Genomic DNA, 18,690 nt, shown 5'->3' with positions numbered 1-18,690 from the left:
AAATGGGATTCGGCTATAAGGCCTATAAGGCCGTACCACTGGCACATCTAGGCCAATCTGATCATGTGTCCCTGCTCCTGACTCCTGAATATATCCCATTGAGGAAACGGACTCCAGCTATAAAGAGGGATATTACAATATGGCCAGCTGAAGCATCCCAACAACTACAAGACTGTTTTCATGACACCGATTGGGAGGTATTCGCCCAACAGGATGTAGAGACTCATACTGAGCAAGTGTTGGACTATATTAGGTTCTGCACTGACAATGTAACAATGTAAAATGAAAAGATCGACAGAGGACGCTGTGGCGATTGCCCTCCATGCCGTTCTTGCACATTTGGAGCAGCGGGGGGGGGGGGGGTATGCCAGACTGCTTTTTTTAGATTTCAGCTCGGTATTTAATACCATTCTACCACAACATCTGATGTCTAAACTGGAAGATCTGGGGCTTCTGTTATCACTTTGTGGGTGGATATTGGACTTTTTGTCAGACCGCCCCCAGAGGGTTCGGTTGGGCCCTTATACCTCTAGTATGCTTAAGACTAACATAGGAACACCACAGGGATGCGTACTCAGTCCGCTCCTTTATATTCTCTACACGTACGATTGTGTTGCTGCTCACCCTAGTAATAGGGTTGTCAAATTTGCAGATGACACAACCGTGATTGGGCTCATCTCTGAAAGGGAGGGTGAAACGGACTATAGAGATGAGGTGGAGCGGCTGACAGAGTGGTGCAGAGCTAACAACTTGCTCATAAATACAAGGAAGACAAAGGAGCTTGTGGTGGACTTCAGGAGACAGAAGAGCAATGTCCAGCCACTTTTGATTGATGGGGTCTGTGTGGAGAGGGTAACAACGTTCAGATTTTTGGGCATTGAATTACAAGAGGATCTGTCCTGGAGTGTCAACACAAGGGGGATTGTGAAGAAGGCGCAGCAGAGATTGTACTTTTTGAGAATACTAAGGAAAAACCATCTTCCACAGAAACTGCTGCTTGCCTTCTATCACTGTGCCATTGAGAGCGTGCTCACTTATGGCTTATGTGTGTGGTACGGAAGCTGTACTACCCGGGACAGGTTGGGGTTGTGCAGAGTTGTTAAGGCAGCAGAGAGCATTGTTGGCTGCCCACTCTCCACCTTAGAGCAGATTTATGCCACAAGGTGCCATAGGAAGGCACTGGGCATAGTAAAAGATCCATCGCATCCTGGTCACTGTCTCTTCGAGCTCCTGCCGTCAGGACGGAGATACAGGACGATGAAGACCAGAATGAGCCGTCTTAAGAACAGCTTCCTCTCCAGAGCGATCTCAGCCCTGAATGGGAAGCCTGGACTTTGAAGGTCATCTAATCTTCCTTGCTGTATTATACTGTATTGTTTTAATTAGTGTTTTTATAGTTGTTTTGATTTTGTGTGGAGTGCCCTACCTGGGTGGATGGAGCAGCCAAGTAATTTCGTTGTTCCCGAGAGGGGGCAATGACAATAAAGATATTATTATTATTATATGTTTCCTTTTGCATTTAAAAGGAACAAAATATCTGAAAAACGAAAGGAATTTTGTTGCTGGATCTGCTTTTAAAAAGACGAATACAAACAGAAATTGTTTCCTCTAGAGGGAGCTTGTGAAACTGTTGCTGGAGTCGATCTGGGGAATTCTACAGCTGTAGAGATTAAAGATCTTGAGAACCAGACATTGACCTTGAACAAGAATGTGCCCAGAAGAAGCCTTAGTGCTTGCTTTTTGCAAGACAAGCGCTTTACTGGAACAGCTACATGAGAAGATGGATTTGATGGCTGTTGCAGTTAGCAATTTTGGACAAACAGTGAATTCTTATATAGAAACCACTCAGGAACCAACCCAGGAATTTGCTTTGACAGGGCAAGTTGTGCAGAAGATAAAGGAAGAGGTTGTTGCTGAACCTCAAGTAATAGAAATGGAGAGAGCCTTGCAGGAACATAAGTTGTTGTTTCTGATGACTGAACCTGGAGAAAATCAGATTTGGAGAGATGGAGTACTGTTTGGTTTGGAGGTGGGAAGTTGGATAGATCCCCCTATGCAGGGATGTTTTGACTTTTGGGATCTGGTTTTGGGCCAGGAGGAGTTTGGAGTTGTGGGGGCCCTTAACCTTGGAGGGACTTTGAAACATGCCTTCAAATATCTTTTGGATTTCAGTGCTGACTATGGAGAATGGGCTGACCTGTCGAGAAGGGATAAAGATATTGTCAAGTTGGAGTCTCCCCGAGATCTACCCCTGAGTGAGAAAGGAAGGAAATTAAGAATAAGATCAGCAGAAGACAAAGTAAAGTGCAGGTATAAACATGAAGAAGACCTGCAGAAGGGACATGGAAAAGACTTAAGAGCCTCGGATAGAAGGTCACCAGGTTGATGGACTAGATGGAAGGGATAGAAAGGACTGATAAAACCCGAGACCAGGAAGAAGAGACGATGGATGAAGATTGGAAGAAAGTTTAAAAATTCATTTAGAGAATTATTGTAAAATTAATGAGTGTTAGGAAAAATGTTGGAATGAAACTATTTGGCTTTAGTAGAAATGCTAAAAGGAATTATGTATAAATAAGTTTTAAGCTTTAGGGCTTTTTATGGTAAGATAAGGTTAAAATAATTTAAGGTAATTTAATGACAGAATATAGTGAAAGATGGAAAGGATTTGCTGAGATAATTAATAACTAGAATACAAAAAAGGGAGGTGTGAGGAGGTCGATGAAACAAGTTAACAAAAGATAAAGATTTGGGAATATTGGATTTGTTTTTAAATTTTTGGTTTGCTTTTGTTTTTGTTTTTGGTGTATTTTGTGTTTTGTTTTTTGTTTGTTTTTATTGACTTGTATTGTTTAATTCCTTTTTTTGTCTATCTTTTTTCCTTTTCCTTTTTTTCTCCATAATTTTAAATTCTCAATAAATATCATTTAAAAACAAAAACAAAATACCAAGCGGAAATGAAAGGGGGGGACATAGAAACCATGCTGAATCCATGACAGACACACTCCTCTGTCTGCTGGGGGGAGGGGGACAAAAACAGGAAACACCAATAAATGCTCCAGAATGCTAAGTGTTCAGAAAGTAGGCAGGGTAGGTTTAAATAGCTTCCACCCAAAGCCTCCCCCCCCCCCAGAGATAATGAAGCTACACTGTCAGGATGCTGTCCACAGTTCCCGGCTGGTTGCCCAGGAAAGTATAAAGACAAGGAAACATTTCTTACCTTCCTTTTTTATTTCAATCTTCACAGAGAGAAGCTATAGAACCCAGCTTCTTGGATAATGGCGTTGTCCCAAATGAATCCCCCCCCTACCACTTCCTCATTTGTCATTCTCATCATCTCCTCTAAAGGTGCTGCTACGTGCCCTGCGTCTTTGAGCTCTTTGCTCTCCTACTTTTAAGGCTCGCCAGGTTCTGGGAGATGGAGGGTCTGGGATGCTTTCTAAAGACGTGTCAGCTGGGTGGTATTCCAGCTCTCCTATGATTTCACAGCTTTCCCCCTCATCTGCCTCTGAGCTGTGACCTCCCTCAAACCCCTGTTGTAAATCTATACTGTCTTCCTGTTCCTCCTACCTGGAAGGGTCAGGATGAGGAGGTGGCCACCTCAACCTCTGTAGGGGAGTTTTGATAGAAATATTTGAGGGTGAGCAGGCAAAAAGCACTCAAACTTACAGTCGTTTTCTATTACCAGCAAGTTGAAGAATAATTGAGCCACACCCTAAATTCTTTTGAAATAAGCCAAATGGAACTCTTAGCAGTGTTGCAGGAGCCAATTGGGGGAGGAAGTTGGAAGGTTCTAGAAGAAACAGTTGACAGTTGAGAACCAAGATGATGCATTATCACTGTGTACAAAGGAGACTGGTTTAGAATCGTACTCTCACAATCATTCAATGCGGATTAATTACTGGTGTGAGAAAGCAAGAATAGCATAGTGGTAAAATGACTGTTTCTGTTTCAATGCAAGAGTAAAGGGCAGGCTTTTCAGCAATGACAGCAGGCAGGACCGTCTCAAAATATTTTGCTGCCAGAGGTGAAACAACAATTGCTTCTAACTGCTCTTCAGAGCTCTGAAGCTTTGGAATCAGGCTGATTTGCTTTAGACTGCTTAGGAAGAGAGTGGCTTCACTTTAGAAGCAGTCTGAATATGCCCAAAGCAGGCTGCTTTAGCTCCAGATTGAGACTTCATTCAAAGTGGATGTACACCCCTGGTATATATGGGCAGCCTGAGTTAAGCCAAGATTAGGGAGCCTTTTGGACCCCAAGTCCCATCATATATGACCACTGGCCTTCCTGGCTTGGGATGATGGACCTTCAGTCTAATAATATCTAGAAGGTCACTTGTTTCCTCATCTCTAGTTTAAGGCTTCTTCAGTATGAGTTAAGCATCTCCCTCTCTCTCCTCACAGGTTTCCAATCAGACTTGCAAAGCCTCTTTCAAATTCCCAAGCTGCAATTGCAGCCATTGAGCTGCAGTCTGTCCCAGGGCTGTATGTGCTTCAGACCACCCAGAATATTGTTCACACAATGTTCACAAACAGCTACTAAGACCTGGAAGGATGGTAGCTAGTGAGGTTTAGATCTGCTGCTTTGTGGAAATCTAATTACGTTCACAGAATAGCCTGAATATGCCGGGGGGGGGATTAACATTAAAATAAAGGCTGTGCCTTCAAACCAGGAGGGAAACTGCTATTATAAGTATATCAACTGGGCTAAGACAAGTAAAGGATAGCAAGAAGGGCTCTATTGAATCATTATTAAACACAATTTAATAAATAAACTGCATGGGTTGCTTCCCAAGTTTCTACTTTTCTGTCAGTTTCATAAGGTTGGACTTCCTAAGCTTCTGGAGTGCTATGATTCTTCTAATATCCACAAAGGTCCTATTCTTGGTTTCTGGGAAATTCTTGAAGAGGAAAAAAAACAGGCCTCCACAGAAAGGCAAGAACATAAGGAGGCTGTAGGTCCCGATTTTTACCTGGAGATGAAAAGGACAGACTTGAGCACAATAGAGAATTGTATTCATCCATATTTCACACACATATCATTCTGGGACCCTCCCCCCACCCAGGAGCTCAAAGTGCTTCTAGACTCGTAGTTCCCATCATGGGGCACACACCCGACAGGGAGGCAATTTGAATTTTTTTTTTGGGGGGGGCAATTTTAGAATGAATTATTAACAGTGAATAGATATTAACTATTTTAACATGTGAATATGAGTGCACTTTCAGAATAATAAGAGTAATATGTCAAGGGGGGAGCATCAGGATTTTAGAGATGCTTAGGTGGGGCACGGCCAAAGAAAGGTTGGGAACCACGTGTTCTACACGGTGCTCTGCTGACACTTCATTGAGGCTCCTTCTGATTCTCTATCCTCAGCCTGAGTTTGTGGCATAGGATCAGCTGGAGGATATTGCAGGGGGGGATCACGAGCCCCCGCCCATGCCACCGTCCAAAATGCTGCTCCTGTCTTGGCTTGGAGGAGCTATCAGGACCACTGCTGATAATGTGATCATCTCACCTATACCTAAGAGTGAGTACCTCCTCAAGGATGGTCTTCTCCACTACATTCAACAAACAGCCATCCCCAAACCCTTTAGCTTTGACCAGAGGAGTTTTCAGTGGTGAACTGCCGGCTACTTCTTCATGCTCTACAAAAAGAGCCCTTCTACGGGTAAGATGGGTCGTAGCAGCAGGGGTCAGCTTGCTTGCCTCACTATTGCTAGAGAGTGGGGAAACCAAGTGATGACTGTATATTGCTACTTCCTCCAACAGCAGCTGTTCTTTTGAGCTTAGGGTACACAAGCACCCTAAGATATAAGATATATATATATAAGATATAAGATATAATGATATAAGAAGTGTGTATCCTGCAACCCACTCAACTACTGGAAGTAGAGGATTGAGATGTGTGCAGTAGGCTGGAAGATTTCTTATGTAGAGTAGTAAACTCAGAGGCTTCACACATTCTACCAATCCCAGCAGCCAGTGGCATAGTGTGGGGGCAGGTGGTGCATGGTCCTGCAGACAAATTTCTGAAGGAGAGCAACCAGGCGCTGCCACAACAGGCTCCCACCTCAAGGCGGGAGCTGCGAGGAGGCAAGCCACACCCAGGCTGGGGTTATGGGGCACGGCGACAGCAGGGTCTTCTTCTCCTCACGGCTGGTGAAGGGATACCCCCACATGCCCCACCCCTGGGCTGACCGAGAAGGAGAGGGGAAGGGTGGTTTTAGTGAGCCCACCAAGGAGGGAGGGAGGAAGAGGAAGGGGGAAAGCAATTATGGAGCCACGTTTGTTGCCCAGAACACCTTTTTCCAAGGACAGGAGGGCAAGGCAACACAGCGGTGCTCTTGGCTTTGCATTTCTCTGCCTTATCTCTACTCCCAAGTTGGGACTACTTTGCAAGGAGTGATTGATTAGATCCCTTGATTAGATACTGGCCAGCAAAGAGACTGACCAATGCCCAGTTCAGGGAGTTGCAACACTTGCCCCGTCCTGGGCACCAGCAACCCACGCTATGCCACTGACAGAAGCTGAAGTTACATACTCCTTATTCCCTTCCATATCTGTAGAGGGCTTGAGCACATACAGTCTACAGTAGCTCTGACCCTTTGGCTAAAGCAGTTCCTGGTTAAGGCCCAGACCACCTGGCAGCAGACAAAGATGAACACATGAAACTGCTTTGTACGGAGTCAGACAACTTGTCCAACCAGTTCAGTACACTGCCTGGCAGCAGGTCCTTAGACAGAGGTCTTTTCCAGGAGATACCAGAGATCAGGTCTGGGACTTTCTGCATACAAAACTATGGCTCCTTTCCTGAAAGCAAGAGCAATTTGCTCAAGGCTAAGCAGTGGTTTTCATGGCCAACTGGGCATTTGAATATTGTCCAGATTGTTTGAACCTTATTAGGAACTATGCACATCTTCAAGATGCCTTAACATTCACATTGAACAAAGCACAAGACAAGAATGCTTACAAATCCATCCATCTGAGGTTATGGCTTCATATCTTGGGTTTTACCTGAGGGCTGGGGGGTGGATAATGGTGAGGAACAGAGATGGATGTAGCTCATTGACGCAACCTTTGCAGCTTGCATCAAGTTGACTATCAATATCACTCACCACAATTTGAAGGAACACCATCATCATAAGAAGGTGTGTGAACCACTGCACAAATCCCGCAATCACAAAGGCTGAGGCCCGTGAGGACTGAAGGAACATTGCCACCACAATTACATTTGGAAGTGGACCTTGGTGGAAAGAAAGGGTTCGTGACATGGATCAACATTTCACCATAGAACTCAAATATTCCTCTATTCAATTAATATCTTGCAGATCACTTAAGGGGATCAGAACATAATGTGAGCAATTACCTGGCCCAATGGCGTGTGCTATGACAAATACTTGCACTAAAAATAGGCTGACATACACCAACTCGTCGATGGTGTCCTGTTAGAGAAAGTAGGTTGCATTTCAGTTATGTACATGTGATATTGACAGGTGCCCCTTATCTAGTGCTGGGGTAGTCAATGTTGCTAGACTACAGTTCACATCATCCCTCACCACTTTCCATGTTAGTTGGGCCTGATGGGAGTTGGACTCTTAACATCAATGGGACAGCAACCACTTTGGCTAGAATTGCTGGCCAATTGAAAACAGCAGGTGAGACAGAACACCAAGATCTCTCTGAGTTGTCTTGAAACATCCATATGACTTTCACAGATGGGAGGCTATGTCCATTCTCAGCCATTCCCTTCAAGCCTTTGCACAAAATCCAAATGAATTGTATAAACCAAAATAACTTTTCTCTCAAGTCTCCTTCTACAGATGTACCCATCAGCATATACAGTCAACTTCCACATTAACTTTATTGCTATTACATAGCACGGAGTATAGGGGGAGCAAGAATGGGGCTAAATGACAGCCCATTTGGTGATTCTCAACTCTCAATTACAAACCTCCAGTTCCAGGGCCATGGTTAACAGAACACAGACGATGCTGCACACCGCAAAGCCAATCAGAAGCAGATACCTATGTCCCTTAGAATCAGCAATACACATCTAGAGAATATAAAGAGGAGGAAAGGAGATACAGGATAGTACAATGCAACATAAGTTAGCTTATATTGGTTCCTGTAAAACTGGTAGAAAGCATTATTAAAGCTAATATTAGGAAGCATATGGATGAATATATCAGTGTGGCTTCTCCAAAGGCAAGTCCAGACTAACTAACCTTTTAAGAGTCCATTGATAGTGTCAGTGTAAGCAAGCTATTGCTGTACAGTGGTACCTCTGGTTAAGAACTTAGTTAATTCTGGAGGTCCGTTCTTAACCTGAGGTACCACTTTAGCTAATGGGGCCTCCCGCTGCCGCCACGCAATTTCTGTTCTCATCCTGAAGCAAAGTTCTTAACCGAAGGTACTATTTCTGGGTTAGCGGAGTCTGTAACCTGACATGTCTGTTACCTGAAGCATCTGTAACCAGACGTACCACTGTGAAACCTAATTATGCATTTGGGGGATATTTTTCAACATAACATCACACCCTCTGAGAACAGGATTCTGTTGTTGTTTTTTTAAAAAATGAACATTTATTAGCGTTTTCATAAAGAACAAAACATATAACAACAAGCACAAAAATAAACAGGAAAAACAAGAAAAATACAAAAATCGAAAACATAAAAAACAAACAATTAAAAACACCTGATTGTTCATATACTTATTCTCTTTTACCCTGTTTCTCAGACCTCCTCGCACCTCCCCTTCTTGTATTCCAATTTGAATTATTGGTTCAGCAAATCCTTGACCTACTTCTCCATTTTAACTTAATTTGATTTATTCTATCATTTTATCATTTAACTTTTCTTCTTTCCTCCATTTCCTCAATTTATATTTACTCACTTTATTTTCATTTAATTTTGACCATTTTAAAAATAAGACAATTTCAGCTTATTCAGTTTTACCCACCATTTTCCTAAGATCGACCAAGGGTTTCCCTTCCACGTCTTTCCCCATTTCCATGCCAGTAGCAAAACAAAATAAAAATAAAACAAACTATATATTTACATATTTACATATTTACATATTTACATATTTACATATTTACATATTTACATATTTACATATTTATATATAAATATAGGATTCTGGACTGGATGGGCCTTTTTCTCTTCTAGAGTCTCCAACAAGAATCTTTCAATGTTCCTATTATGAGAGCAATGAGGTGTGTAGTAAGTAGTTACAGATAGGTAGCCGTGTTGGTCTGCCATAGTCAAAATAAAAAAATTCCTTCCTGTAGCAAATTTCCTTTGTAGAAATTCCTTTCAGAAATAGACTGGAAAGAGAAGCTGCTGAATTGCAAGTCATTACCAAACTTAAAACAATGGAGAGACCTGGTCTGAACAGAGACATTGGATTCTTATCCCATTATACATGACTAAGCCATTTCTCACCTTCTCACCCCTCGCCTTTTCCTGTAAGACCTATTACAGTTGTTAAGAGTCGTCAACAGGCTCATCTCAGCTATCTGCCAATCTCCGATTCCCACCACCCTTCTGAGTAATACCCCTCCCCACCTTCTCACTATATAGAAGGATCTGGCAACTTCTGTTTCAGTGTATCTGAAGAAGTGTGCATGCACACGAAAGCTTATACCAAGAACTAACTTAGTTGGTCTTTAAGGTGCTACAGGTAGGAATTTTTTTGTAGTAAGTAGTGTTAGACTTGATTCTTTGGAGTATAAAATGAGAATGCCCCATGCTCCTTGCAAGAAGGGTGGGATAAAAATGCTAATAAAATTTTAAAAGCCAGTGGTATTATGCGGTGTGGGTTGGACTCTGGTAGAAATAGACCACAAAATCAGGAGCGAGGGGCAAAACTATAGTAGACAAAGGGAAGAGAGGAAAACCCCAAGTACTTAAAAGGACCAGATGTATTTTATTCCTACACTTCTCAGGACAATCCTGCCTTGGAGAACGTTTTTTATGAGCAATTCTGTTGGGTGTAGTGAAGGGTTAACCCTGTCTTGGGGCTGAGAGGAGGCGCGTACAGGGGAAGTACGCCAGGACATGACAAAAGCAGCTTGGAATGCTGTGAGCTGAGTGAAAAGTGAAAGCAGTTTGTTGCGCAGCTGCAAACTGAGAGCAGGACGCAGAGAAAATGCAGCTTGTTTTTTTTAAAAAATGATATTTATTAAGAATTTTAAAATTACAGAAAAAACAAAGAGAAAAAGAAAAAAACAAGAGAAAAACAAACAGCAATCAAACAATACAAATCGATAAAAATCAAAAACGAAAAACAAAAACAAAACACATAACACATCAAAATCAAAAAGCAAAAATAAACCACAAAAATTTAAAAACAGATCCAATATTCCCAAATCCTTAACTGTCATTACCTTATTTCATCGACCTCCTAACACCTCCCTTTTTTGTATTCTAGTTATTAATTATCACAGCAAATCCTTCCCATTTTTCATAATATTCTGTGATTAAATTACCTTAATCTATTTTAACCTTATCCTACTATAAAAAACCCTAAAACTTAAAACTTAAATCTTATTTATACCAATTTCTCATAACCATAGCATATTCTTACATAGTTCTTTTTAACATTTCTGCTAAAGCCAAATAATTTCATTCCAACATTTTTCTAATACTCATTAATTTTACAAAACAATCCTAAATAATTTTTTTAAAGACTTTCTTCCAATCTTCATCCAACGTCTCTTCCTCCTGGTCCCTGATTTTGTCAGTCCTTTCTATCCCATCCATCTAGTTCATTAACCTGGTAATCTTATGTCCGAGGCCCTTAAGTCTCTTCCATGTTCCTTCCGCAGATCTTCTTCATATTTATACCTGTACTTTACTTTGTCTCCTGGTCCTTTCACTCATGGAAACTCCAACTTGACAGTATTTTTGTCTCTTCTCGACAGATCAGCCCCTATTCCATAGTCCACACTGAACTCCATGTGGTATTCAAAAGCATGTTTCAAGGTCCCTCCAGAGTTGAGGACCCCCACAACCCCAAACTCCTCACAGCCTATTGCCAGACTTGAAAAGTCAAGACATCCTTGCATAGGGGGGGGGTCTATCCAGCCCCCCATCTCCAAGCCAAACAAAACTCTATCTCTCCAAATCTGGCTTTTTCCAAGTTCATTTGTCAGATCCAACAACTCATGTTCCTGCTGGGCCACAGCTCCCTCCATCTCTGCCACCCGAGGTTCAGCAACAACCTCCTCCCTCATCTGATCTGTCAGAGCACACTCCTGAGTTGATATCTGGGTGGGTTCTATATAGATACCCACTACCTGTCCAAAATTTCTAATTGCAACAGTGATCAAATCCGTCTTCTCATGTAACTGTTCCAATAAAGCACTTGTCTTACAGAAAGCACACACCAAAGCCTCTGAGTACATTGTTATGCAAGGTCAGAAGTCTGTTCCCACGATCTTAATCTATTGCAGCTGCGAAGTTCCCCAGTTCAAATTTAATAACAGTTTCACAAGCTCCCTCTAGGGGAAGAACTTCTATTTGTATCCATCTCTTTTCTTTTTTTCTTTTTTTTTAACAGCAGATCTAACAACAAAGTTTCCTTTTTCAGATATTTTGTCAATATTTGTTCCTTTAAAATACGAAAGAGAACAATGGAATCACTATGTTTCTCTTCTTTTAACTGTCTGTCAAAAACATTTGTCTATAGTCAAAGAACTTCAAACGTCTGTCCTGACACCCCGCTCCCAGGTTCAAGACGGTGGAAAATTACTTTTCTTTCACTCTCTTCTGCAGGTTTAAACAATCCAGAAAAAAATCCCCCCTCTTCTCCTGCTTCCGAAGGGGGCTCAATAATTTTAGATGATGAAAGCTGATCCTTTACAAACGATTTTCTAAACTCTAGTTTGCCATGTCTTTGCTTTAATCTATCTACAAGAAATGGAAGGCTGACTTCCTGTTTAGACCTTCCCGCTTCAGTGCCAAATTAAGAAGAATTTCTTAATCCAATTTTACATTCTACTCACAGATCGTTGTTCAAAATCCAATTGTCCAAATTTGATCTGCTCACGGGTAGTTGATCTGGTCACAGGTAGTTGTTTTTGTAGCCAAATTGTCCCAGGAAAAAGGTAGCGCTCTCTGGCAACAGCTGTGTGGCTTCGCTCCACGGAAGAAGCAGTTGACTCTCAGCACCGTGCCACTAGCCCCTCTTCGCTCCGGAGCCCATAATTGGGTTCCTTTTATGAATTGAGGGGGCGCGAAAGGTGCCTGCCGAGTCCCATGGTCACAGGCTTCATCCGCCTGTGATTTTTTAAAGGGTCCCCGCTTCGCCGTAGTGGAACAGACCCGTTTTCTGTAGAGCCAGTCCCTCCGGATCAGAGGGAATCCGCCATTACCGATGGGGCCACCCTGGAAGTCCTCGAGAAAATGCAGCTTGAATCAGATGGAAGTTCTTGATTGTAAATATGCTACTTTTGAGCAAATAAAGAGATATTAGGACAGAAGAAACGTGTGGGACTTAATTACTGCTCTTTCAAACACACGACCACTGTGCAACTTTGCTATCTGCTAATTGCTTTACGACCGTTCGAAAGCCACCCTGCGTAAACAGAAGATACAGAGGCTCGCAGGGGAAGCGTGGCTGGGCGCCGAACAATGAAGCAATAAATCTACCTAACAAATTCTCATCAAGTGCACAAGTGAAATCACTGTAGTATTTAATTTAATTTAATTTAATTTACATTATTATTCTTAATCAAAATTAAAATATCTAAATGGTGTACATTAAAAATATAAAATAATGATCAACAGAGCACAGATAAAATCAGCAAAATTTTCAAAGAAAGCAGACTTTCTGAAATAATAATAAAAAGTTTTCTGTAGGCATCTAAGACAGGATAGTTGTGTTTTCGTGTTGAAGTAATGCTGTATAATGTTGTTTATCGTTTGTAGTTTGTAGTGGTAGTAAATGATATCAAACTGTGCTACTGCCATGTGTGATGTTGACTGATGATACCAGCATTCTGCTAAAAATACGTGTCCCTAAGGAATGATAGTTCTCGGTCACTATGGAGGAATCCACATATAAACAACAGCTATTTAACCATGGTGTGCCTTTGAGTTTGCACATGTAGCCAACATGGTACTCCCTAAATCTTAAGGCCTCCCATCAGCTCCAGCCAGCTGGATGAGGAAAAGGTGTAGAGAAAGTTCAGTAAGTCAGTAATAAATAAATTAAGCAATAAAGTTCAGTTGTTCAAAAAGTCGCAGTATCTGAAGAACAACAGATTGGTTTCCCCTGTTGTATAGAATTGCAGCTTATAGGGTATATCTTTACCACAGACAATTTAAATTTAATTGGACTTTCTTAAGGGAATTTTGAGAACTTTGATTCTTCTGCAGTAGGGGCTTCTCCTTACAGTTAGTCTAGATTTGAATTTGAATTGTCTGGATACTTTTTATCTTATTACCCCTCCACATAAATTCACTAATGGAATGAAAACAAGTGTTTCACTTAGTGAATAGGAATTTATCCTCCAAAATGAAAGAAACAAATAAGCAAAATTAATTTTGATGCAAAAACAGACAAACAAGCAAACAAAAAATGTTCAAGCTGATTTTTCACCCCTTTGGATGACTTCCAATGCATATTAGAATACAGGTACTGTGTGTAAATAACTATGGTTCTCTGACAAAGAATGCTCAGAGAACGCTCATAATACTATAATTTAAAAAATGTTTATTTTTCATGGGGCTGTTGTGGACGGAGGGAGACTGTGAAACTTAAATTTATTTCCTTTGAAGAACAGTGAGTTTTAAGATTCAAAAGGAAAGAGACAAAGAAGTGGAAAAGGCTTACCGTGATCAAGATTGTGATTGAGCCAGCAGCAGTAAATACTATACGAAGGTACCGGATCATTTTTTCTTGCCCCCCTGCAGACATCCAGATTATATCTACAAAATAGTGCACCTGAAATCAGAAAAAAATAATCAATAGTCTAGTCTTGGTCAACCTTTCCCTACTCCTTTCCTTTCCTTTCCTTTCCCTTCCTCCCCCACAACAAACACTCTGTGAGGTGAGTGGGGCTGAGAGACTTCAAGAAGTGTGACTGGCCCAAGGTCACCCAGCAGCTGCATGTGGAGGAGCGGAGACTCGAACCCGGTTCCCCAGATTACGAGACTACCGCTCTTAACCACTACACCACACTGGCTCTCTGGTAGGCCACCAGCCTGATCCAGCATATTATTAAATTATCAGCATACCAACCATTAACTTGGGCCTTTGAACAGCTTACCACCATATTAAAATCCATAATACAACCAAGTTAAAATCAAAGAAATATACCAGTGGTATATATATATATGGTAAGGGACGCGGGTGGCGCTGTGGTCTAAACCACAGAGCCTAGGACTTGCCAGTCAGAAGGTTGGTGGCTCGAATCCTTGCAACGGGGTGAGCTCCCGTTGTTTGGTCCCAGCTCCTGCCAACCTAGCAGTTCGAAAGCACCTCAAAATGCAAGTAGATAAATAGGTACCGCTCCGGTGGGCAGGTAAACAATGTTTCTGAGCGCTGCTCTGGTTCCTCAATAAGTGGCTTAGTCATGCTGCTCACATGACCTGACAGCTGTATGTGGACAAACGCCGGCTCCCTTGGCCAGTAAAGCGAGATGAGCACCACAACCCTATATTCGTTCGTGACTGGACTTAACTGTCAACTGTCAGACATCCAGATTATATCTAAATAATAGTCTAATATGAAACGAAGGAGCAACTGGTGGTGACTCAAGATATTGAGGAACTGAAGAATCCTGTTTAGGGTTTCCTTAGGCATCTGGTTGGCAAATGTGGGGAACAAGATGCTGGACTTTGTTGTTGTTTAGTCATTTAGTCGTGTCTGACTCTTCGTGACCTCATGGACCAGAGCACGCCATGCACTCCTGTCTTCCACTGACTCCCGCAGAGTCAAACTCATACTGGTAGCTTCGAGAACACTGTCCAACCATCTTGTCCTCTGTCATCCCCTTCTCCTTGTGCCCTCCATCTTTCCCAACATCAGGGTCTTTTCCAGGGAGTCTTCTCTTCTCCTAAGGTGGCCAAAGTCTTGGAGCCTCAGCTTCAGGATCTGTCCTTCCAGTGAGCACTCAGGACTGATTTCCTTCAGAATGGATAGGTTTGATCTTCTTGCAGTCCATGGGACTCTCAAGAGTCTCCTCCAGCACCATAATTCAAAAGCATCCATTCTTCAACGACCAGCCTTCTTTATGGTCCAGCTCTCACTTCCTTACACCACTACTGGGAAAACCATAGCTTTAACTATATGGACCTTTGTTGGCAAGGTGACGTCTCTGCTTTTTAAGATGCTGTCTAGGTTTGTCATTGCTTATAATGCATATACAACACATATAAAAAGCTTTCTCTTTACCAATCTACCTGAGTCTCTGGAGTAATTTGTCTGGGAATCACAATTTGGAACGTGTGGAGAGGAGGGCGAACTTGTGGTTCTCCAGGTGCTATTGGACAGCAGCTCCTAGCTATGACTGATGGACATTGAAGTCCCAACAAAACCCACAGAGTAGTTCACTGAGTAGAAATAATCTGCTGTGCCTAGAGACAAGCAGTGATAATTGGTGCCACAGCCATTAAACATTATGAGCCCTCATTTATCTGGCTCCACCTCCAAACATATTTTTTTGGGGGGGGGCATTGCCTTACTTACCGCACCAATGCCATCAAGCTGTGCACCACTCGTCAAGAGAACTGTGGCAATGACCTGAAATCTCAGGTTTGGGGATGATAGCAGTTTAGCAGCAGTCATGTTCTTTTCTGCTTTCTCAAAGAGGTCCTCCTGACGGAGTTCGTCTATTTCATTCTCCACATCATCCTTGCCTCTCAGCACCTTCAGTCCTGTGTGGGAACAGAGGCAGAAAGTATTTGAATTCAGTAGAATAAGAGATTCAGAAGAATGAGGATATACGGCCTAGGACCCTCGTACCTACGGGACCACCTCTCCTGGTATGCCCCACAGAGAAACCTACGGTCTGCAAATAATAACATCCTCAAGGTCCCAGGCCTCAGAGAGGTTAGGCTGGCCTCAACTAGAGCCAGGGCCTTCTCGGCTGCGGCTCCAAACTGGTGGAATGCTCTGTCACAAGAGACTAGGGCCCTGCAGGACCTGACATCTTTCCACAGGGCCTGCAAGACAGAGTTGTTCCGCCAGGCCTTTGGTCAGGGCGCAGCCTGACTCCCTCCTCTGGCAACCTGCACAGAATTTTGCTTAATTGGTTGCCATCAATTTGATTTAATTAATTTTATAATGAAATATTTTTAGATTGTGTGATTATTTGACTGATTATTTGATTGTTGTTAGCCGCCCTGAGCCCGGCTTCGGCTGGGGAGGGCGGGATATAAATAAAATTTATTATTATATTATTATTATTGTTAAGAAGGAAGCGGGAAAGGGGAAGTCCCGAGGGTCAAATCTCTTTAGAATGTCTGGAAGTTATTTAAAATGGTCAGCATAAATGTTCAGCTAGAATATACAACTCTGATTGGTATTAATATCTAACAGGGCCAATGGGATACCGCTGTAGTGAATGAACGGAGTTAAGGAAGCTATTTAAAGCAAAAAGAAAAAAGAAAAAAAGCTACCTTTTTCAGAAAATGGAAGTCACATACAAATGAAACTAAAACTTGGAGAGTGGGGGAACCCAGTAGGCAGTAGTGGGGAGGAGTCAGCAATCATTTTGCACATTCGGCTGCATTCAGACAGTACTTTATTCCACTTCCAGGCATTTATTTAACTGATAATTTCCACAATTTATGTGACCCTTCCCACAACTTAAAGGTCTCTTCTGGGTATCTAGCAGAAGGTTAGCATTCATTTCCATGTCAACTGCTTCCAGAAAAAAATCTGTTTGCAACTCCATCAACTTGGGGGGGGGAAAAACCTCTTCAGCCTGATGGGTTCTCATGGCTATGTATGATGCTCACACCCAGAAATCTCAATACAGTTCAGGGTATTGTACCTTCCCTTGCACTCTCTGCATTCTTCCTCTGAATGAACAGATACCTCGGACTTTCAGGAAAGAAGGGTAGTAGTATGATTTGAAAAATTGGCATGACCCCAGAAATGCCCATCACAATCACGTAACCTGTGCAAGAAGATAGAGTGACAACAATGTGAAGAAACTGTGGCCATGCGTCTGATCTCATATAAGCCAAAGGATTAATTTATCTTAATTACCTTCTCGCATCTTAAATAATTCTTCAAAAACAATTAGCTGACCCACAAGGACGCCCAAAGCATAAAATAGCTGGGGCATCATGACGATAGCTCCCCTCACACTTCCAGGGGCGATCTCTCCAAGATACAGAGGAACAACAACGGAGATTAGTCCTGGTTAGTTGATAAATAAGCAGACAAATCACAATGAACATGTGATATGTGCAAAATGTATGAATAACCCTGAGGCTCCAGTAGGCCGTGCAAGTCATATCTCATGTTGCCAAGCTGTTCTTTTGTAGAATTCTACAAAATGTCATCAACATTTCACATCTCACACCATAGATATGGCAACGCCATCCATGTGTAGCTCTGAACCAAACCGGCCCCCACAAGGGGCCGGTTTGGTTTTCCTGCTTGGCAGGGGGTTGGACTCGATGGCCCTTGTGGTCTCTTCCAACTCTATGATTCTAAGTGCATACGGACTGGTGTTCTCAGTAGCTGCCTCTCAACTTGGGAATATTCTTTTGTTGGAACTTGCCCGGAGCCTGTATATCTCTGAGAAATGGCATTAAATCGTTTAATTCAAACTAATAGTGTTGGCCACTATTAAGGTAGCAGGACAAGTGAAACTGATAGTAGTGGACTACAGTTCATGTACAATTCGCTGTCTAGTTACCATGGAATAGCTATTGGCTGCGATGGATGGAAACTACGGTCAAACAACCTCCGTGGTTGTATGTTCATTGGTACAATATTTAGTACACCAATTAACCCAAGGCCTTGGGACATCACATACTTATATTTAAATAATAATAATTCTGCACAGCGATTCCTCTTTTGGTATTTTACAAAAATACATTTTCCAACTCATAGTCCTATAGAGTTTCAATGCCACCTCTACCAGTTTCTCCATCCTTGGTGGCCTATCTGAGCCACAACACTGGTTTCCAAAGTCAATTAGGGAGATGTTTGTGAAAATGAGACACACTGATACTGCTTTACTTGGTTCTTTGACAGCCCACCCTCCCTCTGTTGTGAAAACGAACTATTGCTCAGTGTCTCTGCTCGGCTCAAACTAACAGCATGAATTCTACGCCAAACTACTAAACCTGGGACCTTGACTCACCTGTGCATATCCCAGTGTAGAAACGTACAGCAATTGTGAATTCATGGATATCTATGGTATCACCAACAGCCAATAGGACAGGAGGGATCAGACTCAAAAAGGTCGTTATCTTCATAGCTCCTCTCCTGAGAAGACAGTGAAAGGGGGTGGTGAGGTGGGAAGAAGCCAATATATGATACCATCAAAGCAGCAAAGGGGGGAGAGGAGCTATAGGATTAGGGGAATCTCCTAATCCTTTTATAGATAATTTGTTCTGGGTTTGCTAGTAATAGGAGGAAACAAGGACCCATGGAAGGCCCTGAAACCTCTATACCCAAGCACTGTAAAATTACTCACACACTTTCTTTATCTTAATAAAT

General features: G+C 42.2%; 1 protein-coding gene across 4 annotated transcripts in view; it reads right to left on the bottom strand.

Moving 5' to 3' along the window:
- LOC309539425 (solute carrier family 2, facilitated glucose transporter member 5-like) overlaps window positions 1–18,690 on the bottom strand; it is a 52,635-nt gene that overhangs the window by 23,115 nt on the left and 10,830 nt on the right. The window contains exons 6-14 of one of the 4 annotated variants that reach the window (XM_082235672.1): window positions 18,332–18,456; window positions 17,224–17,376; window positions 17,006–17,131; window positions 15,697–15,884; window positions 13,840–13,950; window positions 7,952–8,053; window positions 7,367–7,442; window positions 7,116–7,243; window positions 4,746–4,972 (exon numbers count right to left, since the gene is read on the bottom strand). The exons of 1 other annotated variant lie outside the window; for it this stretch is intronic. In XM_082235672.1, coding sequence (XP_082091798.1) covers window positions 4,799–4,972; window positions 7,116–7,243; window positions 7,367–7,442; window positions 7,952–8,053; window positions 13,840–13,950; window positions 15,697–15,884; window positions 17,006–17,131; window positions 17,224–17,376; window positions 18,332–18,456 — 1,183 coding nt within the window. In that variant the 3' untranslated portion in view covers window positions 4,746–4,798. Of the gene's footprint in view, window positions 1–3,669; window positions 3,811–4,745; window positions 4,973–7,115; window positions 7,244–7,366; window positions 7,443–7,951; window positions 8,054–13,839; window positions 13,951–15,696; window positions 15,885–17,005; window positions 17,132–17,223; window positions 17,377–18,331; window positions 18,457–18,690 lie in introns of those variants that run through there. 2 more of the 4 variants (XM_082235673.1, XM_082235674.1) reach the window with 2 other exon arrangements.

The sequence above is a fragment of the Podarcis vaucheri genome (assembly GCF_965113315.1).
Source record: "Podarcis vaucheri genome assembly, chromosome: 8".
Lineage (NCBI taxonomy): Eukaryota > Metazoa > Chordata > Lepidosauria > Squamata > Lacertidae > Podarcis > Podarcis vaucheri.
Note: the sequence above shows the minus strand (reverse complement) of the source record. Positions and strands in the feature narration are given on the sequence as shown.